Source organism: Anas acuta, chromosome 1, assembly GCF_963932015.1.
Source record: "Anas acuta chromosome 1, bAnaAcu1.1, whole genome shotgun sequence".
In the NCBI taxonomy this organism is placed as follows: domain Eukaryota; kingdom Metazoa; phylum Chordata; class Aves; order Anseriformes; family Anatidae; genus Anas; species Anas acuta.
Genome location: NC_088979.1, coordinates 148589325 through 148614104, shown reverse-complemented (window position 1 = coordinate 148614104; position 24780 = coordinate 148589325). Strand labels below are relative to the sequence as shown.

Genomic DNA, 24780 nt, shown 5'->3' with positions numbered 1-24780 from the left:
TGAGATACTGATGCATCGCCAGAGCTCACCCTGGCGTTGGACAGGCATGGATGGGAGCCCTGCCCAGGTGAGAGCTGGGCCCAGCACTACATTTGGGACATCTTCCATCATACATCGCTCCATACCAAACGTGCCCTCGAGAAGTGACACAGCATCAGCGATAAAAGGATAACTTATTTGAAGTATTGAGTCTCGTCACTGAATCTAGCCCTAGCATTTTTGTTCAGCAAAATAACCGACCTACCCACACTTACAAAGAAGGATTCAGTGAAACTAATTTCTGCAAATACAATGGCCTGCAAAAAAAAAAAAAAAAAAAAAAAAAAAAGTTCCTGTATTACAAAAGTCATCTTAGTGTCCTCCACAAAGAGCATCTGAGTGGTTATCCAAGGAGAGGGGCTTGCAAGTTCCCATTTGAGTTTCCCATCAGGAAACCCCACCCTTCCCCTACTCGAGGCTCCTTGTTCACTCCCCACTGCCTGACAAAATGATGTGGCTGCGTGGTGGCTCTTTCCCTTTCTCCCTTCAGCATCAGGTCCCACTGTCAGGCCTGAGAGCAGTGCAGATAAAGGCCACGTCCCACCCTTGGCTCTGCAGCCCTGACTCTCTCCACGCAGCCAAACACAATATTTTAGCAAAGGCACTGCAGCCCAGCAGTGTTTATCCAGGACTACCACGGGGCCAGTGAAACTGCAAAACCCCGTGGGGATGCAAAGCTTCCTCCGATTATTTGACAGCCTCGAACACAAATGCGTTCGCCATACCTCTGCTGCAGCCCCAGCCCCGTTCACTTCCCTCACCTGGGAGCAGTATTTCACAGCAGTGCAATTTAAAAGCAGGGTGTTTTTTATTAATTTTCAAGCCTCGGATTCTCGCAGGCCCAGGTGCTACCCCACAGCACTCGAGGACAGAAATCCAGTCCTTGACGAGGCCCCTTCTGTAATCTTCTTGGGAGTTCCTGCTCTCCTGCTCACTCATGAGCCCATCCCCAGGCCTTTCCAGCTGCCTGAAGCCAGCACGCTGCTCACACAAGTGAGATCGGTGTGTGTAAGGGCTGGGGAGCAGGCTGTGAATTTGCTGACCCAGGGGTACTACCTGGCCCTCCCAGCTCAGCTGCACCGCCTCCACGGGCTCCTATCTCCTGGCGAGCATCCCGCCTCCCACACGTCCTGCAGCTCAGATCCCTCCCCAAACTTTTGCTTTCAGCTGCCATACAACACCAAGGGAAAAAAAATAAAGCTTCTGTCTGTCTCTCATGCTTCGACATCTGGGGATCTTTCAAAACTCACCTCGTTTACTGTCAATGTTCATTACTGCCTTAAGCACAAAGGTAAGAAGAACTCAGTCCTGAAATGTGAAGCCAGCAAAGCTCCCACCAAGCAAATCTTTTAGGTCAGCCAACAACAGCCAGCCACGTACTGCTATACAGATCTACACCAGGTCTGAGTGAGAGCCACCAGAACCAGAATCTGGCCCCAAAACTTTGACCAAGTAGGACCCCATTTACCACGGTGCTTTCGCACCAACTCAACCAACTCTTCAAGTCCTTCCTCCCTCCCCACTTGTGCGACTCAGTCCATCAGGGCACAGCCACCTGCCCTGAGGCCAGTTCAGATGAGTGCTGTAATTTTCTTCCTGTTCCTTACTACCAGTCCAGCATGATTTAACCCTAATCAACTGCCCTAAAAGTAAAGGGCCCAGAGAAGCCCAGCTGGGGACTGTCAGTGTCCCAAGCACCTTCTCAGCCCCCAGGCTGGTTTGTACTTCACGTGGGATGCAAAGAGCCCTCTTACAGCACCATATTATAAGACTCCTGGATTGTTTCCAGGAACAATTACATCTGATAAAGGGTACTGCTTGTTATGAACCGTGTGGGGATCAAGAGAGAGAAGAGAATACCACCGAGATGATGGAGGCCGAGAAAACCGTCACATCTCCTGTTCCTTCAAGCTCAATTCTGACCTCAGGCAAGAAAAGAGGAAGACCACATGAACCCATCAGGAGCTACGTGTATTCATCTGAGGGCGTTTGCCCCAACGTTTATAACTTCTCCTTGCATTCATTTTTCTAAGTTAGGAAACCTCTCTAGCTACACCAGCAAAAACCAACCGTAAGCCACGCTGTGCAACTTCTGCACCACCCAAACCTCCACGGTAAGGGACTGTAATGATTCAAAAGCATCAGCTCAGTATAACAGGTTAAATTAAATAAAATAATCAAGACAAGTCTCCACAGCCCTAGCAAGGTACCAGTGCAAGCGCCTGCAGCCCATCCCTTCTGCTCTGATAAGCGCCCACAACAGCTCCTTGCTCTTGAACTGCTCCAAGAAACACATCCCTCACTCCTGCTACAGAAATGAGACCACAGCTACTTTCTCCTTGATTCATTTCACTTGAGCAGTAGCCTTCTCACTCCTGTTCTTACAGAATAGAGATTTAGCTCCACGGAAAGCAAAATGAGTGACTGGCCACCAGATTATATCTCTTCACAGCCCGCACCAGCAGGATTGCTGCATTACCTTCTGGGAAGAGGGGAAGCTTATGCATTGACAGCCAAACGTGGCCACGCTGAGCCTGCTGATGGAAAGTCTTTGTTGTAGGTAATCCCTGAAAGCAAGCACAGATCGAGAGCCGCATCTGAGCCTTCCACTGGCACTTTTCTCTGTAACGTCTGTGGGTTTTTTTTTTCCAGACTGCCCAACTGAACACCTCTGACAAAGTAGCTCCAGGTTAAGCTGATTGTGCAAGCTGCAGGGTAATTTTGACTCCATCTGTAAGTCTTTTAACATCTGGAAACATCTTGTGCACTTATCAGGTGCACAGCAATTGTAACCACAGACTGGCACAGACGTGGGGCAGTACCTTGCTCTCAGTTAGGAAGAAAACAAGAGCAAAGGAAGAAAAACGTCCCTACTTGCTCTTCATGCCCTGCTGAAGCCTCCTGCACCCAGGACATAGGAAAACACCCTGCAGACAGACCCACGGGGGGGAAGAGCTGGGGCAGAGGGACTGACAGGACAGCACTGATGCCTGGATGCGACAGCCAGCACGGCCCAGCCCAGGAGACAGAGCAGGAGAGGCAGCATAAAAATATTGAAACCGAGAGGGCAGTGGGAAAGTGGCCAGGCACTGATGCGAGCTGCAGAGATAGGGGAGTTTCAGAAGGAGCCAACACTGAAAAATCTGCCCACATGCCACGCAAACAGCAGCAGCGCTGCTGCTCTTCATCCCCAAAGTGAAAGAGCACGTCCTGGCTATAAGCACAACCTACTCACCCCCTCCTTGCCTTTTCTCTTTTATCCTCTTCTAGAGAAATGACACAGCGATTTTGGGTAGAAATACTGGTTTCAGTGCACCATCTGCAAGGATCCCCCTGCTGCTTCCAACCCCCTGCATTTTTCTGCTGCACTTCGGCCAGAGGAAATGACTCCCAGCAGAGGAATTAATTCTTGGCACCCACACGCTTTGGGAAACAGCTCTCTTTGCTTCTGGCATGATCTAACAGAGCAGCTTCCCCCTTTCACACCATCACTGGGAGTAAGGTGGGGAAGTCCATAAAGCTTCCCTCTGGCTTAGGAGAAAAGAGAATGAGGTCCCCTTCCAGGACAAGGGAGAAAAGGCTGAGGCTGTAAATGGCCCCAGCTGGTACCCACCGGGATATTTACTGTGGACATTGCACGAGATTTCAGACATCACCTGGCTGGAAACACACCACGCAAAGGGTGACACACAAAGCATAGTCTGTAAGTGAAAAGTGATGTGGTGACTTTCACCCAAAGTACCTCTGAACTGGCCAGATGGCACTCATAGCCGAATTAGGACAGCTTTGTCCTGTTCCCCAACACTCACCCACCTGCACTTCGTGTCAGTGGCTCACAGGGAGGAAGGACGAGGTGCTACCGTTCAGCAATAATGCCAGGAAACCAACACACCGCTAAAATGACACTGTTATTCCCCTAACATGCTTCTTGTACACACAATCATATTTCCCAATCACAATTTCAAAGTCTCGTTTACATCAGAAGCCAGGCAATATAGCTGCAACCCGAAAACTCCCTAGTGTGGCCGTAGCTGTAACTGCTACCAAGGTACTTTCCAACCCGATAAAGGGAATAATTATACCGCAATACATCATCTTTATGCTTAGCACTAGGGTGTTTCTGGCACAACCATTTCTGAATTTATTTTTGTTTAAGTTGCACTCATTACTGAAACAAATTATATGAATAAAAATGTCCTGAGGGAAACAAACCTTAATCAGCCACTCACTCAACCAGCAGCCTCCCGCTGGGTCTCCTCCTCCCAGTCCCACCCTCGCTCCTTCCACAGAGGCTGTGGAAGTTCACACGGGAGGTTAGCGGGTAAGAGAACCGAGCAGGAATACATCTCAGCTGCTGCACTGCTACCCAAGGCAGCATCTGGGCAAGGGGCTTGAGTGCCAAGAAGCACACGGGGAAAATGTAATGGCAAAGACCTGTACGTCTAACCTATAGGCACACGCATGAAACTTCAAATTGCGTTCCAATTTTCTTTTTTCTAGGAAAAAAAAATATATATATATATATGTTCTTGAAACTGCAGTTAAAAAAGCCCAGGAGAAAGGCATGAAATTCCATTTTATACCTGAATATTCCTCTATCATGCCAGCTGAAATAAGTTTTAGATTGATTTTTACATTGCCCGTAAAGCCATGATAGCATCTTGAATGGTTCAATTACAGCAGAAAGAAGTAACGAACAGACGCAGCACTCTCTCCAGCAAATGAGGGGAATGGTCCCAATACACCCAATGCACACAGGTGTACATGCATGTATCACAACTTAAAAGCAGGAACTGGCTTGGTTAAGCTGTGCCAATGCCTTGGTCTCTCTCGTTTGCTTGGAGTCCCTCTACTTTGCCTGGATGAGGAGAAGAGGCTGAGGTTAAACTGAGGTTAGCTGACACGTGTTTGCCAAGCCTGACCTAATCCCTGGGTTCTTCCGAGTTGTTGCGACTTTCTATCTAAATAATATTAAGAACAGGACGAAACCACATGGACACGGTTGGCTTCCAAGCACCTATTTTTAGCGGCTACACGCAAACAGAGCAGGGCTGAGTTACACACGCTGGCTGCCCCACAAAATCCCGCTCCCCAGCTCCCAAGGGACCTGCACTCCCCGTGCCCCATCCGCTGACGTCGAGCGGATGACTTTGAGCGACTGACTGGCCCTCCAAGCGTTCCCCATGGACGTGGAACATTTTCTAATTCCTGCTATTTCTGCTGGATCTGAGGCGCGGGGAAACTTCCCTGCCACCTCGCAGCAGCTCTTCGATCCGGCCTAGAAGCAGGGGTTTGATGAGCAATAAAGAAACAAAAATAATATAGCTTAAACCACAGAGGTGCAGTTTTTTACTGCCTGTTATTGAGTATACAATACTTCGCTCCCACTATTTCAAGGAAAATAACACTCCACGCGATTGCTGTGGGATGTAAATGCGTGCTCCACCGTTCAGACGGAGCTCGTAATTGAAACATTTGAGCGCCAACGAAATCCCAAGCGTAAAGTTTCTAATTTTCATTCAACCATGACATTAAAATTCTGGTTGTGCAGGGAAAAAAAAATACTACCTCGGAGTGCTTTTGAGGTCTATTCCTTGTGATATAGTAGCTGGCATAAACTCACCCGAGATGCCAGCAACTGCTCACGTTCTCCAGCACTGGTTCCTGATGCTGTCGCCTCCTTCACTTTTGTCAGCCCTACTCCCCTACCACAGAGGAGGGTGCCAGGAGGGTTATAAAGGAGACACAAACCAATGCCTGCAACATGCTAACAAGTGCCAATGCCTTCATCCAGGCACCTTTGGCCCTGTCCAAGAAACAACCAGGGTTTGTGCAGGCCGATGCACCCAGCCAAAGAACACCCTCATCTGAAGGCGCACGACCGTCATTTATAGGAAGAAGAGGGTTATCTTGCACTGCTGATCTTACTCAGCAGCTTCCAAGATGACTGGGTATGACACGAGGCTAAAAAACCTCAGCTGTAACCACTAAGTGCTCTGCACAGCTGACGGGGAAGCCCTGAAAGAATGGTTTGTGCCTCCCGGATCCTCAGACCATCCGCCCCAACACCCACACTCACAATCTGGATCAGAGCAGCCCCTGACTACTTCACACTCAGGCTCATGAGCCTCCCATACTTGCATCCTCACAGGTTGCCAGTTTCACTGTCCATATGGAATTTAAGGTGATGAACTCAACCCGGAAAAGTTTTCAAGGGTTGATGTTTGCCTGCCCAAGAGACAACGCCACCTGTCCCCTATCAAAATTGGGAGCAAAAAAAGGTATTGCTAGGGGGTCTCCTTTTGCCCTCTTTTGCTCACCCCAATACCATATGGGCCATGGTACCTCCAGAAAAGCCCTAATCAGTGGTTCTCATCCGCGTCTGATGGACCAAACCAACCCATTCTCATGTCTGCATGCCCGCTTGGTACCCAATTTACCAAACCCCCAGAGCACCAAGACCTGCCTCCCCTCCTGGAGCAGTCCAAAAAGGCGTAAGGAGAAAACAACTTGATGTGCAGCAGGCTTATCACGGTGCTTCGAGCTCTGAACACAGAGGAAGGATGAACTTGTGGTTATGCCACTACACAGAGATGCGGCTTCCAGCACTTCGAGCAACCTACCACAGGTTTCCCAAGTAGTTCTGAGCAGGTCAAATAATCTCTCCCATCAGACCTCCCTACTTTTTAAGTGCCTGGGAAGGAAACACTCGCAACCAACCATCAAGCACTCAGACATCAAAATGGTGAGGGCTAAATAAACAGATGCGTATCTCCCTGCTGAAGAAACAGCCCGGTGCTTTTAATGCCTTACAACGTTTGGTCTAGCTGCCGTGGAAGTATTTAGGAGTGTGCAGCACTCCTTTGGATTAAATCTAAATAAATATAAACAGCAATAAAAAAAATGGTTTTCCTTACAAGAAGGCCCTTGTCTTGCTTGCACCTGTAACTCTGAATATACGTAACAGGATGTCAGGCTACTTTTTGCATGATGCTAAAAAGCAAAACATGACAGGCATTTGCATAGGAAACAGAATGGCACAGGGAGAGAGGCAAAACAAAATGGACAACTTGCTAGGGCCTGATTCAAACATCTTGGAGAAATGCCACTTGCTCCAGCCAGGACTGAGATTTGTGTCAGGAAAAGCTACAGCAAAATGGAGACAAAAAAAAAAACTCTGAATCATGCCCCTGGAGGGGAGATAAATGAGGGTCGGAGTGAAGTTCGTTTAAATCCACCAAGCTGCTACAGAGGGGGCTACGGATCTGCAAAACAAAATGAAAGGCTCGCCAGGAGCCTGCACTGCCAGTGCTGCAGTGTCAGGAAGGCAACGCAGTGCCACCTGAAACCGACAGGCACAGCACCAGCTCGAGGGAAAGCAGCGGTGGCCCTCCTGGGGGAGAGATGCCTGCAAACAGCGCACGGATCCTGCAACGCACGCCTCTGGCAGCATACGCGTCTCGAAGGGAGGTTCGGCAGAGCATCCAGGGAGGACAGGAGGACATCCTCCCAAACCCAGAGGAACATAACGGAGCCACATCTATTTACACCAGGGGGGAGGCTTCGCCCCTTTCTGCTTGCCATCCTCCTGTGGGTCTCTCAGGGGAGAGAGGACAGCAGCAAATTAGCTGTAAGGCAGCGGCTGTGCCTCCAACACCTCACCAGGGTTAATCTGTAGCCCCGATCTAGACTTCCAGTTATCCTTGTTCCCCCGGTTTCCTCTTCTCCAGCATTTGCATCTCAGCGTGACAGGTATTTCGTCTGTCAGCTTATGTGCCTGTGCACGCCGCTAGGTAGGCGAGGAGCACCCGGCTTTAACTACGGCTCCCCGAGATGCGCTACCAGCTTGGTCCATTTCCCTTTCCTCACCAAACCGAGGGAGCTGAACCCCAAGACACGTCAACTTTGGGATCCTGCTCCCTCGAATGGCAACTCAGTAAAGAAAAAAATATCGGACTCGTCGTTTGCAAAGAGGCGAAAAGAAAAATAAGAAATCCCCAGGAAGTTGATGCATCGCGGCGTTGCATCTGTGTCGAGCCCTGGGTAAACAAGCAGCAACATGAATGAAATCTGTCCAGAAAGACTGCATTTCAGCGCCAACCACGCAACCCCTGGCCAAACCACTGCGTCTGGAACAAAGTTTGAGCGAGCGAGAGCGAGCGCCCGGCTGCGCCCCTGCCATTCAGCGGGGAGGGGGCAACCAAAGCTCTGCGGGGTGGGTGCCCCCCGACAAACCCCACCCGGGCAGCCCCCCGGGGATGCGCACCCACCCACCGGGGGGTGGGCTGAAAGAAGAAAGGAAAGGCTCGGGGGCGACCCCCGGAGCTGCAACCCCCGTGGGGACACCCCTCGCCGTCGGGGGGTCCCCGGCCGAGCCGGGGGACGCGGGGGGGACCCCGGGGGGCCGGGCACTCACCGCTGGCGTTCTTGCCGCAGATGAGGTGCTGGTAGGGCTGCAGCAAGCCCCACAGCTCGGGGTCGTTGTTGACCGTCTGCTCCAGCGCCTCGAGGGTGAAGCGCGGCCCCTCGGCGCCCTCCTTCTCCTTCTCCTTGTCCTTCTCCTTCTCCTTGTCGGCCGGGGGGCGGCCGGGGGGCGGCAGGGGGGCGGCGGGGTGTCCGGCCAGCACCCTGGCGTGGATGTCTCGGAAGAGGCTCTCGGTGCCGGCCGTGAGGTAGATGGCGGCGTGCTCGTGGATGCGCAGGGCCACTCGGCTGTCCACCATCCAGCGGTAGAACTTGCCCACGGAGAAGGCGAGCCCGCAGCGGGCCGATTTGCCCCGGCTGAAGCGGTCGCCGCCGCTGCCGCTCATGTTGTAGAGGGACAGGGCGCCCAGCGCCGCCGCCGTGCAGCGGGCGGCCAGCGTCCAGCCCAGCACGATCTCCATGGCGCTGCGCACCTCGTGCTTGGTGCACTTGGCGAAGCGGAGGCTCAGGCGCTGCGCCTCCCGGGCGATGCGCACCAGCGCCCGGCTCACCAGCGTGGACAGCCGCGCCGCCGCATCCCGGTTGCCGGCACCGACGCCGCTGGTGACACCACCGACACCACCGGCAGCGACACCGGCACCGCCCGGCGGCCGCGGCTCCCGGCGGGGCGGCGGCGGCAGCAGCAGCGCCTCCACCTCCTCCAGGCTCCAGGGGACCTCCTCGAGGTCGGGCAGGAGCCGGGCGCACTGCTGCCCCGCGCAGTCCAGCACCTCCGAGTCTTCCGCTAGGACGGTGTTGACGGTGTCGAAGCTGTTGTGGCGACTGTGCATGGAGCCAGCTAGGGGCGGCCAGCAGCTGCCTCCATAGGGGTACGTGGGGTGCGAATCCGAGCAGCACAGCGACAAGTTGGACGAGCGCACCGAGTCCGCCGCGCCACCATAGCCGGAGTCCAGCGTCAGGTCTTCCAGCGTCCTCACCGCCGTCTTACCCCTCCGGGCCATCGCCGCACTTCATGCTGCACCCAAGGCGCCCGGGCACGGAGCGGAGGAAAAGCTGGGGACGGGGAGGGGGCAGCCCCGCTGGGCTGGGCCGAGCCGTGCTGAGCCCTGCCCTGCTGAGCCGAGCCGAGCTGGGCTGAGCTGAGCCGAGCCGAGCCGAGCCGTGCAGCCCCGCTCCCCTTGGCCGCGCACCGCCGGAGCCGCCTGCTGCCGGCCCCGCTCCCGGCCCGGCTCCTGCACTGCGCCGCGGCGCGGGGTGGGCGGGGACATGCAAATGACCCCCGAGCGCCGCGGCCAATGAGGCTTGCGGAGGAGGAGGGTATGCAAAATACTCAGAGCGCTTCGGCCAATGGGGACGCGCCGCCCGCCGCGAGGCTCCGCCCCCCGGCGCTGCGCGGTGCTGGGCGCGCACCGGCGGCGGGGCACGGCCCGGGGTGGGGGGGGCGTGGGGGGGGACAGCGGGCAGGGAACGGGGAGCGCCGGGGGGTGAGGGAGGGAGAGAAGAGCCCTTAGGGAAGCCTAAAATTGGGAAATCTGCGCGTTTCCGAGCCTGGAAATGAGGAAATTGTGAAATTAAAAAAATCTCGACATGGCAAAATGGTGAAGTTCCAAAAATCTGGGAAGCAGAAAATCTCGCTGTGTTCCAATCTTGATGTTTCCCGATCTTGAAATCACAAAAAGAGCCAAAATCTCGCTATTTTCTTGCTTTGACACAGCAAAATCTTGCAATTTTCAAACCTCGACATCTTCAAACCTCGACGCTACCAAGCCTTGAAATTACAAAACCTGGAAGTTAACCCTCATCGAGGCTTGGGGAAGTAAGATCTCTTTTAGGATTCCTGTTGTGTTTCCTGCACGCTTTCAGGTTCCCCGTGCGACTCCCAGACCACCTCTCCCCAGCTAACTTATTCCAACCCTACATTGCCTGCCTTGGCGTTATTAGGAGCTGCCTGGCTGACAGCCCAGGCAACAGGCTGGGAGGGTGCATACTGCATTCAGTGTTGACAAAATGCTGTATCCTTTTAAGCATAAAACACCGGCAGAAATCCCATCCCTTCAAGTATAAGAGCCCAGCAAACGCGTTATCGTGCCAGCAGAGCCGGCCAAAATTCCCCAGCAGACAAGGCACGGCGTGCCGGAGCGGTGCCTGGCCCAGGGAGCACAGCCTGGCGTGCCTTCAACGTAAACTTCCTACAGGAAGGGCACAAATGCAGCTCTAGGTAGGCTAATTTGTCGGGCGGGCTGGGGAAAGCTACGGCACGGCCAAAAACACTGAGGGGTTGCCTTCCCCAGCGGGTCAAGTGCTGTCGGAAACCGGTTTGTGAGCGTAGGCTTGGCGGTTCCACCAGACACGCTGCAAAAAGCTGATTTTATATGGGAATACACGGGCATCGTAAGCTCAGCGGTGGTCACAGAAGGTAGCAGGGCTCAGGACAGGAGCAACCCCAACGACAGCCGCTGGCAGCCTGCAAAGAAGATGCTCAGGCCCCCGCTGACAGAGCGGGGGGACCATCAAACTGGGGAGCGTGCCTTGAGAGCACAATCATGCGGACTTCGTGGCTGTCCAGACCAACATCTCGCAGCAGAGCCCTCTGCTGTCCTCAGCCCTTCAGTGCGGAGCCTGCTCGGCTTCCAGGCTGCTCAGGGAAATCCTCCAGCTCTCGGTTTGGTGGGTGAACGGATGCATCTCCAGGCCCAAACACCCCGGGTTGGGTATTTTTCTGACAAATGCCACCCACCTGACCTTGTCCCTACGCTTCCAGGAAGCACCGTGGCTCTGCGCTGACCGCAGGCAACAGGAGGTGAAAATTAGGGGAATCCCAAGTTTGGGGGAGTTTTGTAGCAGATGGTGGGTTGTGCTTCACGGCGTGCACCCAGGAAGGGTGGGCTGAACAAATGAGGGGGGCGACTTGTTCACCACCCTTGTAAAAGGGTTGATGTTGACCTTCGAGGCACCGTTTTTAGGCCATGTCATTACCCACACATCTAGACAAATAGGACAAGTGAGAAGAGGGCAGCTGTCTCAGGCTGCGTGCAGACTCGGGCATTTATGGCACTGACTCAGAGTCAGCGCGTACTTCAAAAGATCTCCTGGCTACTAACTACAGAGAGTTTTTCTTTTCATTTTAACGCGGAAAGCAAGATATTGGGCCTTACTAGAGATTTAGTCCTTGCAGCGAGATCCCTATCACCTCCCATGTCATGCCACCAGCCTGGAAAAAGTCGCGACGCCCGGACGCACCAAGCGCGTGTCAGCGCCGGGCTGGTTCGTGCTTTCCTAAGGAGCAGAGAGACCTGACTCATTTCTTCGGGACGACTAATTACCTTCTCACCACACGCTCAGATCAGTGCAGGGCAGCCGTTCTGGATCTCCAGCTATCTTTGGGTGCCTGGAGGTCCTTGCCTTCCGAGGTGCGGCCTGCTTGGCTGCTGCAGCCCGCAGCGAGCTTCGGCATGGTTTGGAAGGACATCTGACAGCGCTCCTGAGACAGGGTGACTTTGTTCTGGAAACTGCCCTGGGAGAAGATGGGATCAAACGGTTTGGAGGGAAACACGCCTCTGTGACAAGAGCAGTGCCCCATGGGGTCAACAGCCCTCAGCTTTCATCCCAAAAACGCACCACACCTCCCCTGCCCTGGGCAGGCGGGCAGGTGTCTGCAGCCATACCCTACTGTGCGAGCCAGCTGGGGTCATTTGCCTACCAGACAAAAACATCCACTGAAGAAAACAGAGTCCCTTTATATGTCACATGCTCGGGGAGGGGGGACGGCAATTTTCAGCTAGTTGGAGACCTGGACATTAGTTATCCTGACAGAGCTGGGGATTCAGACAGGAGCTGATTAAGTACCCTCAGAGGATGATAAGTGCCAGCCAAAGCTCTGAAAGAGGTAAATTGAAACACACTTTAAAAAGGTGCTCAGGGCAAGTTGAAGCGAATGGGGAAATTAGAGATTGCGTGGGGAGAGCAAGAAGTGCCACAGCTCTTTGCCTTTCCTTCCCCACCCAGCGAACTGCCTGCAAATGGCACCTTGGTGAGAGCCGCAGGGCCAAGCCCGACTGCAAGCACGCTGGCAGGCGGAGCAGGAATGTGCCTAGGATCAGGCCACTCGGTTTTTGTACTCCAAAATTCAACGCGCTGCCACGTCATAACAGCTCAGATCAAAAGCAGCACTCGCAGTATCTCGCAGCTCTATCTCGGGCTGGCAGCAGCAAGCAGCAGGCCGCACCAGGGCCTGGCTTGTGTTGCTGGGGAAGTCCTGGCGCTCATGTTTCTGATCACAGGGGGTTCGTTTACAAAGCCAGGCTGTGATCCTGTACCTGCAAAGCATGTGTGAAATGCACCTCCCTGGCAAAGCAGCCTCTGGGGCTGCAGCTTGCCTGCAGCCTGCACAAAGCTGCCCGTCACAGATGGAGAGATTTGAAGGAAAGGAGTGCTGCCATCCCAGGTAGCATCATCCCCCAAGGCCTTTGGGTGACAGCTGCCAAGCGTTCAGACAAGAGGGCTCGTGGAGGAGACTCCTGGTGCTGCTTCTTGACCACGTGCAGCACCAAAATGAGCAGGGGTGGGTGGCACGACGAGGCCACCAGCTCGCTGGGTGGGTGGGAAGGAAGGACTGCCCAGCCCAGCTGCGCTCTTCTGCTCTGCAAACGTAACAGCTCCTACATCCCATTGAGCTCAAAGCCCTGCCAACTTTCTTCCTGCCATGCCCATGCCCCTGTGTGCTGAGAAGGGAGCATGGCAGGGGTGTAGAAACCCGTGCTTGGCTGGGAGGGGAGCGATTCCACAGGATTTCTGAGAAGCTGCTAACTGGGGACACTTGGAGAAACTGCCAGCCAAAACCATATCATAGATAACAAAACCATGCAGACCGTGTCTGTGGTACGTTTTGGATGCCAAAATCATAAATGAATTCAGAGAGATCTGAAATTTCTGGAGGCTAAGACCACTGGTAGCTATTGATCACAATGATGCACATGCAGTCTTCATCTCTGGAAGTTTCTCAACAGTGGTTTGCCAGAAGTGGTGAGGTTATGCCAGGGGAAGGAGCACTTTGTGATCACTTGGTTCCTCATGGCTCTTTAGCTGGCGGCTGCGAGAGAAGAGACACAGCAATGCAGAGACAGAGCCAAAGCCCCCGAGGAAGCCGTTTGGTTGCAGCCCTCACTCCCCCACCAGAGGAGAGCATTACTGCCAGCTCACCAGCTTGGCTTGGAGGTCTGCACAGCCAACACATCCATGCTTACGGTCCTTACAAGGTGTTGGGTTCTTAGGAAGGATCAACTACAACCTCAACACCCATCCTGACAGATTTTAGTCTCTTCTTTCCCCCAAACCACACATGATGAAGACTCTACAGCTTCCCTGCATGGTCTGTTTCAGTCGCAGTGCTGCTAGGAACAGCCTTCCTAGCATCTGACCTACAAATGTAAAGCATAAAAAGATGCTCCCAACCTTTGTTAGTGGACGGGACAGATATCTCTACGTTCATTTCTTTTAGGCAGCACTCAAAGCATAGAGAGCCAAGCAGGATACACATGGAGTTATCCTCCAGCCAGCAGCTTCCCATAATGTCACTACACCACTCCCCAAAAGCACAGCAGTGTTTGCATGCTTTATGTGCAGTAAGAATATACTTACATGCTATGTTTTGATCAGAACTAAAAGAAACAGGACTAGCAGGCTTCCCTGAGCACAGAGACAGGGAAAGGCTATGCTCAGCCAGTGGGAATTTCCATTCCCACCCAAGACAGAACCTGCGTAAGAGATGCATGCATGGGTAGATGAGAAAACAATTTAAAGGTGAAATACAAAGCAACAAAGATGCTCGAGATCAGTAGGAACTTCTTAGTTAGCTGACCCTTTGGTCTTTGGTAGAGAGGACATCTAGCATAGAAATGGCTTCGCTTACTCTGCTTTTTAAGTACTCACTTCTCCCTGTCTATCCATCACCACCTATTAATACTCGTTGTTTCAGGAACGACGGTCAAAGAGGAGAATGCTCAGGGTCTTTCTGGCTACTTGCAAGGATGCAGAACCACACTTATGCCAGCACTCTTGCTGCACCTGATGCTGCGAGGAGGTGATGAGCTGGATGCAGCACGCTTCGACCCCAGTGTGCTTTGCAACACCACTGCTCTCTCCAGCAGGATTGATTTCTGTCTGTTAGTACTTGCTTGCAACTTAAGAGCTGGTCCTGATTAGAAGCAATACTTTTGTATGTGTTTAAAATACCTTTCTTTGTGGTAATGTAGCTCATTCACAGTTGCAAATGCAATTTTAGGGGTACAGTTTGGAGAAGAGCAACCTTTGCCTCTGGCAAATGCATGAAGAGAAGGGTGGGAGATGGAAGTGAGCCCTGTCCTCCACTTTCCTCACTCCAGGGTTTTCTTATAAACCAAGGAAGGTAAAAACAGCCTCCAGAAGTTATCTGAAAACCCATCCTCACCTCTTAATGGTTCTGGAAGGCCTTCATGAGCCACCGCCTGCATGGCTTCAAAGCACAATTAAGATAAGAGGCTAATACAATTCCCAGAGAGCTTTCTGTTTGTAGGCAAACCGCAGAAAAAGTGCACAAAAGAAGTCATTTTAGTGTGAAGAGGGTTTTTTATTCCAGTAACTCATCCCTTAAAAAAAAAAAAAAAAAAAAAAGAGAGAGTTTTGCATGAGAGTACGTTTTAGGAACTGAGCACTATTGTGCCTTTCAGTTTTCTTTGTCTCTAGCACTTGCAACGTCTTTGTATGTTTTCCTTGTAGTTTTCTTTAAAAAAAAAAAAAAAAAAAAAAGATTAAAGCTTTTTTTTTTTTTAACATTACAGCATTCTGCTCATTCCTCGACTGACCAAAAGCACTGCTGAAATGACTATAAATAAATCAGCCCCCAAAAAAGACTCAAAACTAACAAGAACTATCCCCAGAAAAACTCATAATTGCTGTTGGTGCTTTTCCTCGCAGAGAAATTACATCACTGTAGCGCACCAGGTTCAACAACAAATTATGTCTAGATACGAAGAAAAGACAAGGGATCGTTATTGCTAAAAATTTGCATTTAAAAAATATGTAAACAGCAAATACAGTAATATATAATACAAACCTCCTCTTCTTTGTTTTTTGAATATTGTTACTGTTTTCAAGATGAGTTGTAGAGAGCAGCAGGCAACACGACTCCATCACAAAGTGCATCAGCTGTTCTGTGGGCCCCGATGTGATGCTGCATGGTCCTGCTGACAAGGAGATGGAGGCTACAGTGAGATGGGGAGGGAAAGGTCAGCCGGCCCTTGTGGGGAATGCGGTTGCACAAGGTCACGATGCGTTTAATAAAACCGAGGACTAGCCCCGTGAGGGCAGCGGGCTCCACATGGGAGCAGGCATCCACTGCAAACCTCCTGCAGTTTCCAAATGGAGTCACTGTGCTTTCAGGGGTCGTACGGTCATTACTAACCACTGGCTTCACACACGGCGAAGGTGTGAGCAAACCATAAAATATTTGTGGGAAATGTCTGCCCCCAGTCATCACAAAATCCCTGCATTTTCCACCTTCTCCCCCTTTCCCTCCCATTGCTGGTATCAGGCAAACTATTTACGGTCTGTGCAGGGATTATGTTTTACCCACCTTGCCCAGGCAGTGACCTGCTGGGGTTTCATGTACTGTAAGAAATATGAGCTACCAACCTGCCTCTTCCAATTTTTGTAATTTCAAGTATTTCTTGCATTTGCAGCTGCCTAAAGGCTCAGAAAGCAAGCACTGCAGAGGCAGGGGGAAGGGCTGAAAGCAGTGGTTTTTTACCTCACAAGCTCTCAGATGGCTCGCATTTCATTTAAAAACCTGCCAGAGAACATTTCCCAACAAGCAACCTTTAAAGCTCCTGTACTGGATTTACGTCACAAGGTTTTGGTAGCAAGGACGGCCTCTGTGAGCAGAGCCCAGCAGCAGCCCCGTGGCAGACCAGAGCCAGCTCCAGACAGCTCTAAAGGGACCTGCTGCTGGCCAGAGCCAAGCCAGTGAGTGACATTGGTTGGGCCTCTGGAAAAACAGATTTAAGAAAGGGGAGAAAATAAATAAATAAATAGAAACTGCTGTGCAACAGTGCTGGGAGAGAGGAGTGAGCAGCAGCCCTGCAGGCACCAAGGTCAGTGCAGCAGGAGGGCAGGAGGTGCTCCAGGCACACAGCAGCAGTTCCCCTGCGGGCTGTGGAGAGGCCCCTGGTGGAGCAGGGTCTCCCCCTGCAGCCCATGGGTCCCACATGGAGCAGATCTCCATGCTGCAGCCCCCCCATGGGTGGAGGAGCCCCCGGTGGAGCAGGTGGATGTGGCCTGGAGGAGGCTGCGGCCCATGGAGAGCCCCCGCAGGAGCAGGCCCCAGGCCGGAACTGCAGCCCGTGGAGAGGAGCCCTTTTTTCCATCGTATTCTCTCCCCTTCTTGCTTTGAGAAGGGGAGTTAGAGAAGGGTTGTGATGGAGCTCAGCTGCCCAGCAGGGTGATACCACCACAGCTCCCCGCTGGATGCCCTGCTGTACCTCGCCATGGGGCACAGGCTGATGCCATCCGTAGAGGGGTCAACATCGGGGGAAAAAGCAACAACTCCAAGCACCCGAGGCAGGGTCTGCAATGGGCTGGCCTGCACACACACGGTTTTATCATGTACAAGGCTGTGGAAGGAAAAGCCAAAGGACACACTCATCCTGGGCTCCTGTCCCCTCTGGGCAGGGCTGGCAGGCAGGAAATTAACCATAAGTAGCTGTGAAGCTTCCACTGCAAGCAGCTCAAGGTGGGGCCCAGATTAGGGCCTAAAACATCTGTGCATCCATTAAAGACTAATTTTGTGATTTTTTTTTTTTTTTAATGGAGTTTTACTCACCAAGATGTGCTCTGCACGGATTGAGAACATGCAAAAATCTCTTGCTTGCCAAGTGTGGCAGCTCGTGGCCTTGACCCATGGTCACATTATGCTTTTGGTTCAGCGTTAGGAAGAAGCTGTCTTCTTACACCTCCTGATGGAGCTGCAGGCAGGCTGGGGAAAGTCCAGGGCAGCTCCACCATGTTCCCAAACCCCTTTGGGCTGGCAGAGAGCGGTGGGGAAGGATGGGACATGGTTCCTTGGGCCACCAGAGGAAGCACTGCCCAAAGAGGCAAAGAGGTGACGATTCAGTGGAGAAATAAGCTGTCAGAGCAGGCATCCCCGACACCTGAGAGGCTGCAGACAAGTCTCAGCGATGGGAGACCTGTGCCTTTTGTGCCCACTGCCGTGTAGCTCTTGTGAGGACCAAAGCAATTAGTCTGGGAGGTTTTCTGGGGAAACTAACCCGTGTGTATCCTTCGTGTGCTCTTGTGGAGACAAAGTGCCACCCGTGTTGGGGGCCTGGGGTGCAGTAGCACCATTTGTCCATGGGGGCACAGCCACAGGACCCTGCACAGCCCTATCTGCTTGAAAAAGAGCAGCAGAGCCAGGACATGGCAGCCAGGGTCTTGCTCTGGGTTTCTCCTCTTCTGAGCCCCATCGCTGCTGTGAGACTCAGGGATGTGGGCAAAACACTTCAAGTCTCTCTGCTTTTGTTTTCCAGCTGCAAAATGGCAATAATTACACTGACCTTCTCTATAAAATGCCTGACAAATGCAATACAACAGCTAAGTATTATCATGATTATGTATAAAACAATCCATTATAGCCTCTGGATGCTGGAGAAGAAAGGAATAATGGCTGGAGTCCACATAAACACAGTGTGAGATCAATGCAGGCACTATGACAATGTTGCTCTGGTCTCCTAGTGTGTGTTCCCACAAATCCACAGGGGGATGAACAATCCACACATATCTCTTGGCTGGCAGCTGACTGAAGCCATGTTACAGGCAGGAAGAAAACCTAACCCCATCACACAAACCAAACTACATATTTCCTGCTTTGATCACGGAAGTAAGAAAGTTTTTTTTGGCCATGCTTTTTGCATATGAAGAGAATTGTTTTCAGGTTGTTTTGGGGGTTACTTTTGCAGATTAGACATCTGAGTTTGATAGGAAGGAGGCGCCCTACCAGTGCATGTAGATGTTTAACACTCTGTCAAAATGAAGGCACTCATCGGCTTTAAAAATTAAAAACTGTCTGGGAAGAAAAATACTGTCCTGTTTGCTGACAGTAGGGAAGAGAAATCCCAAACCTACCTCCATGCAAACTCAGACTAACATCTCTTGTAGTCTGGTTACCAGGCAAACCTAGGAAATAATTTAAACTTTTTCTAGGACAGCTTCAGAAGGAACCAGCTTAATCCCCCCTGCACTAAAAGCCAGGCCAAAGCCACTTGCCACTTAGTGGTTGAGAAACTGCCTGTTTCCAGCTCCTGCATGACACCCTGGTCATCACCCAGCAATGCCGATTAAATCATTAGAAGAGCTGCCCACGAAAGCAAAACACGCTTACCATACTCAAACCAAAATGCCTTGATTTCTTTCCCACTGTACCACAACCTGTGCATTTTTATAACAAGGGTACGCAACAGGGGTGCTTCACCCGCTTCCAGGAGATTTTTCCAGAGTGTCAGAGCACAGCGCTTAGATTATCTCCTAAATGGAAACAGAAGACTTCATTTTAACGTGAAACCTTCCTTCCTTGTACACTAAATTTGAAGCCTCAATGCACCTTTCTTAAAGACACCTTCCCAACACATTCACACTCTGCAAAGGAAAAACCCCAGTGACATGCCAGCAGATGGAAACGCTAAATATCTAGACTAGGCTTCTTACTGCAATAAGACATCACCTCATACAGACCAGGAACGGCCCAATCACCCTCCAGACCAACAAGAAGAAGGGAGGGCAGGGGATAGAAGTCAAGGATTCAAATTTTTAATTGTGTGGCCCAAAACCACACAAGATTTTGTAAAGATTTCTTTTTCCCCTCAAGTCTAGGTATTCACATATTCCCCTTGATCTCAACTGCTGGTTTAAAAGCCAGTTCCTCCAAAGGGAAAAAAACATGCACCATACTGGGCAGTTAAAGTCTGTCATATTAAAAATACTGGGGTGCTTTGTCTGCACCTATCTGAACATCTCTGCACAGCAAAGGCACTCTGTTCCTGCTCAGGATGCGCAGAACTCATTTATAAAGTGAAATACTTCTCTTGCCATAGTCCAAGTTTCTTGTTTGTAAAAGCGATGACATTTGTTCAGTTGGTAAAATAATCCACCAGCACATAATGTGCCCCTCTCACAGCTTCTGGAAGAAAGCCCAATAAACACTTTTTTGCTGCATTAAAACTTTTGCTGCAGACACCGGCAGAAGCATTTAGAAGGGGTTCCAAAACACCCATAACAGCAAGATCCAGACTCCTGGGTTTTGTTTACGTGGCCCAGACTGTGTGGAGCAAGAATGGTGAAAAGACCTTTAGTTACACATTGGAGAACAAACCACGTGAGCTGTGGTGCAGTGCTGGCAGGTGGACATGGCCAGCCTGGAGGAGAACTAGGAAACGGCAAACAGCATTTCCAAAATTGAATACTCTGAGCACACATCTTGAGAAAGCCAAGAAGAGCTAGATCTTCACAATTTCTGCAACATCAAGCATCTTTTGGCTGGCCCCTCTGAAAATGAATGCACATGGAAATCTATAAGTTAACAGTTCAACAAATTTGAAAAACCAAGAAGTAACCTTCCCAACCTGGCAATGCCTTGGGATTATTTCTGTTTCAGAGAGGTGAACAGGAATATCAATAAATCTCATCCTTCTCTGAAGTTCTGACCCTCCTTGATTTTGTACTAAGGTGGGGAGTGCTCAGCAAGCTTTTCCTCACCATCCACCATTCGATACCTGCTTGCTCTAGTTCCGGATTTCACAGGCTGTTCGCTGTACAATCACGGAATCATCACAGAGTCATAGAACAGCCCAGGTTGGAAGGGACCTTAAAGATCATCTAACTCCATGTCTCCTGCCACAGGCAGGGATGCCACCCACTAGATCAGGTTGGCCAAAGCCCCATCCAGCCTGGCCTCCATCTGCTATCAAAATCTACAGCATGTTTTGTCTGATATTCAAATATATATATTTATCATTTTTTCCCTTATCTTTCTCAAGAGGAAACCAAACCAAACGCTATACTCGAAGCAGCTCTGGTTTTCTAAGCAGGATTAGGTTTCTACCCCCGCACTGCGACCAAGGGACTTGTGTGCTTTTTTCTTTCATGCAACTGCCTGCTGGCTTCCCACCACTGGCACACCTGCAGCTAATTCCCATCACATCCAGATGAGAGAGCAGCGAGTATTGTTCCTGACAGGGTTATTACTTTGTACTTAGGATGCTGAAACATTTAGAAAAATTATTTTGATTTCAGAGTTTATTCATATGGTACAACATCACTGTTCATCTTTAGTTACTTTGCTTCCACAAGCAACGCCACATTCTGCCATTAATCTGCTGTGACAGGGCTGCTCTGCTGCCCACGTTGATAGCATCTGTATGGAAGGAGGAACAGATGATCAAACCACACATAAATCGACTCCAGGGCTGAAATTAAGAAGAGTCCCTTCAATGAAACTTTAAAGGCTTGGAAATAGTTGACATTTTTATAACGTACTGCTGATAAGACAAAAATCCCACAAAAGCTTCTCAGTGCAAGAGTATATGGAGGAATGCTGAAAGTCGTAATGCACTGCTCTTTTAGAGCATCCATAAAGGATCCAGCTGCTGAGAGGCAAGGTACAGACGAAGAACTTTTTCTCCCTAAATACTTTTCAGTTTAGCAAATACTGTCTCCAACTTCCCAGATGCTGTAGACAACCAGAGCAGGGCAAAAATAGATTTTCTGTTTGATGCCAGTTCTATTAAAAAAAATAAAATTAAAAAAAAAAGGAAAAATAGTTAGAGAATGGAGCAAACATTTTGTTTGGTTGCAACATTTTGGCTTTGAGCCTTTAAAAACATCCAAAATGAACCTGAAGGATTTTGAAATAAAGTTGTGGCAAATCGGAAGATGTTGAAAGGAGTGCTTCAGCTGCTTTGAAGTTTGGGCGCTTGTTTTTTTCTCTCTCTCTTTTTGATTTTTTTTTTACATGAACAATTCGACTAAAATGACATTTAGGTTTCACAAAGTGACATTTTCTTTCCAAGAACACTTTTGGCCAAAAAAATGTCACTTCTCTGTGTAGCAAACAGATACAAAGAGTAAGCTCTCCAAATGACATTCCTTAGAACAGCTCCAACCCATCCTCAAAAGCAAAAAATGAGAAGCAAAATCCAAAAAAACATAAAGTGAAACCTTCAAAGTGAAGCACATAAGGCAAAGTAAAGTAATGAAGACAGCCTTATGCTTGCAGGAACTTCTGACTGCTGACATCCACTTGCTGAGGTGCAGGTAGAAATACCACCATGCTCCAGGTGAATCTGAAATAAAGTGATGTAAAGATGAGTTCATAAAGCTCCTTGCTCTCAGAAAAGAAGCTCCCCAATTGAGAAGACCTCACTGAGGAGGACCACTGCCCGGCTGGGCAGAGCAGCCCTAGTGGTGAAGGCCACAGCCTGCCCCATGGCCTACCAGGGCCAGGGTGGTGGGACAGGTTAACGCGGCCGTCCCCTGGCTCAGGAATGGGCCAAACCAGGGAAGTCCCTGACAAGGAGAGCCCCCAAGAGCTAGGGAAGTGCAGGACCATGTGGCTCCTGGCCAGCTGTGGGCAGAGGTGAGGGCCAGCCATGGTGACGCTCCCAGGGCTGCTGCACATGGTGACATGCACCAGGACATCCGTCTCCGACCTAACAGGCCTGAAAGCAGCCACATGACTCTATTTGAAACTAAAGGAGGAAAGTGCAAAGACTTTGAAGTCAGAAGGCGTATAATGAATTCGGCAAAACTTTGTATTTCAAAGCCGGTTCTATTTGCAGAAGCCATCTGCCCAGCAAAAAGCTCGAACACACACCTCTGACAGGAGTCAAGAACGCGGAGGGAAACAGAGCTCGCTGAGGATGTTTCACATCACCTGTTCCCACAATATCCGAAATGTCACTTTGTAGTGCAGCAGCTTCCATCCTTATATCAATTACAACATTTACATCCAGCTCCCCTGAGGTCGCTGGCATTTGAAGCAACTGTCCAGTCCAGTAGCTCCCAGCACTTTCTAATGAGATATGCCAATAAAACATCACTGCTTGTCCCTCCTAATGATAACTACGAGCTCTCTGGATCTTCCCCTTAAGCCACTGTCTCACTTATCCCCTTATTGAGATTTATTGATCTCCTTTCTCTGCCTTTCCCTGCACTCAGTCTCCAAGCTGCGTGCTGAGCTGCAACCCCACCAAGTTGTCCTCTTGTCTCCAGCCAAGAGGACAAGGGGCAGTGCAATGTGTGGCCCTTCTCAGGAACCCACGAGCGAGGTTATGGCAGCAAGCAGAGGATGCAAACTCACTCCTCAAGCCGAGCCAGCTGCTGGGGCAGCTTCTGCCACCACCACCACGTCCCCAGGGCGCCCATCAGCCACGCTGCTCTGCGGCGTACAGCGTGGGCTTACGTTTCTGCAGCGAGGCGAAAAAAGGATCACGTAAAGCTCAGAACAAGTCTGTTTAAGAATTCCCTCTGATACCGCTAGCCTTTCATACAGCACATAAGAGCCATTAAAATTCTGTCTGATAACCAGCTTCCTGAGAGCACGAGAGCTGGGCGATAGCACGTCAGCGCCAGGCTCCACCGATATTTCTCCTGGCTTAAAACAGAACCTTAAGTAAGCCTGGAAGTCACCCGTGAAACAAACCCACGTTGTAGACTTTGAGGACCAGTCTTGGCACCACGAGGAAGCGGAGAAGAGCAGAGGTCATTCCCATGGGAAAAGGATGAAATCCTTCCCTGGGAGCTTGCATCAGCCACCAGGCAGAGCAGCCAGAGGGAGGCTGGTCATGGCCACAGCCCTAGCAGAGCCAGGAGCTGCATGGCCAATGTCCACCCACCTGGGTCTCTCCCCAGCTCTGCTTCCAGTGTTTGCAGGCCTTGAGGGATCATCACTGTCTTTGACCCTAATGGAGACAAAAGTTATTGAGGAGACAAGGGAGACAGTAAGTCGGCAGAGAGAGACAGATATCATGGCTGTGTAAGCCTGGCTTTATTAGAAATCAGCTTAAAAAGGTTCCTCTTGCCCCTGAAATCTTGGCTGTCTTGTGAGGTTCACAGGACGCAGCCTGTTGTGAGCACACACGGTTCCCACCACTGTAGTATTTCACTACATAATAACCTTTAATATATGTTGCTTTAAAACATTCCTGCCAAAGAGCTATTTCTTCACCCGTGCTAGTTTGCTCAATAAGAATCAGCGTTTACTCACCTGGGCTCACCTTCCTGCCTTGCTGGTGCCGTGGCAGCAGGTGAGAAATCAGCCCCTTGCCCTGTGGCAGCACGGCCCAGAGCCCTGCCAGGAAAGGCTGCGTAGCACACTGAGGAAGGAAAGTGTAATGAATTTTCCTGATGGCCCTGAGACAGGAGCTTTTGGCCCACCTTTGTTCTGTGAGTCCAAGAGGTTGGTTTTCTGTGCCTGTAGCTCTGGCTGTGTGCACGGACACAGATCATCCTGGCCATGGCAGCAACTCAGAGGGATGCTTCAGAGCCCCTGGGCCATGCAGACACATGCCAAGGTCCTAGACACATCTATAATCCTGCAACTGAAATGAGATTGCTGCTGCTGGAACCCAGTCCCATCTCTGATCTTACAAGCCTAATAATTAAAATAAAATAAATCCATTGGTAGACCCAGAAGGAAATTCACACCAGATCCTTCCTGCACTAGCACAGCATCCTAACAGGAGCCACCTGAGCCACGGGACACCTGCTCCAGCTGGTTTCTGCCAGGAGAAGCACACACAGGTACAGGTACTCTCTACAAGATTTCAGTTCAGCTGCCTCTTCCTGGCACATGTCTATGCAGAAGCACAACTCGTCACGAAGGGTTAAAGAAGGATGTGGCCAATGCCAGCGGCTGGGTTTTTCCATCCTTTCTTTTTAAAATGGCAACGTTACACATGGTATGGGGGCATTCCAAATGGAGCTTTTTTTTTTTTGTTATTTTTCTTCTCTGATACAAAGTGAAATGGCTGGTGGAGCAAGCTGCTGCCTAAGCTAGTGGTGAGTGGATTGCTAGGTTTCAATGCACAGAGTTCGGCACTAGATGTAGCCTGGGATGATATACCTTTTGGCCCCCAAATCATATATGGCAGGATGGAAGAGCACCAGAAGTTGAAACAATTTCCAACCTAGAACAACAGCAGCAACCCCTGGTTCACCACTCTGACCCCAGCCCATGGTTGCAGGAGCAGAGAACATCCTCCTACAGGGAGAAGGTGCCTCACCACGCAGCCCAAA

General features: G+C 50.7%; 1 protein-coding gene and 1 long non-coding RNA gene across 8 annotated transcripts in view; both read right to left on the bottom strand.

Moving 5' to 3' along the window:
* ABTB3 (ankyrin repeat and BTB domain containing 3) overlaps window positions 1-9711 on the bottom strand; it is a 160965-nt gene extending 151254 nt beyond the window's left edge. The window contains exon 1 of one of the 5 annotated variants that reach the window (XM_068664781.1): window positions 8456-9711. In XM_068664781.1, coding sequence (XP_068520882.1) covers window positions 8456-9464 — 1009 coding nt within the window. In that variant the 5' untranslated portion in view covers window positions 9465-9711. The remainder of the gene's footprint in view (window positions 1-8455) is intronic. The other 4 variants (XM_068664749.1, XM_068664765.1, XM_068664757.1 and 1 more) reach the window with 4 other exon arrangements.
* A 5397-nt stretch (window positions 9712-15108) lies between these two features.
* Window positions 15109-24780, bottom strand: part of LOC137846666 (uncharacterized) — a 35694-nt gene continuing 26022 nt past the window's right edge. For 2 of the 3 annotated variants that reach the window (XR_011090601.1, XR_011090602.1), the window contains exons 9-13: window positions 23750-24077; window positions 23379-23444; window positions 22844-22949; window positions 21703-21827; window positions 20038-21265 (exon numbers count right to left, since the gene is read on the bottom strand). This is a non-coding gene — a long non-coding RNA (uncharacterized lncRNA). The other variant, XR_011090600.1, reaches the window with a different exon arrangement.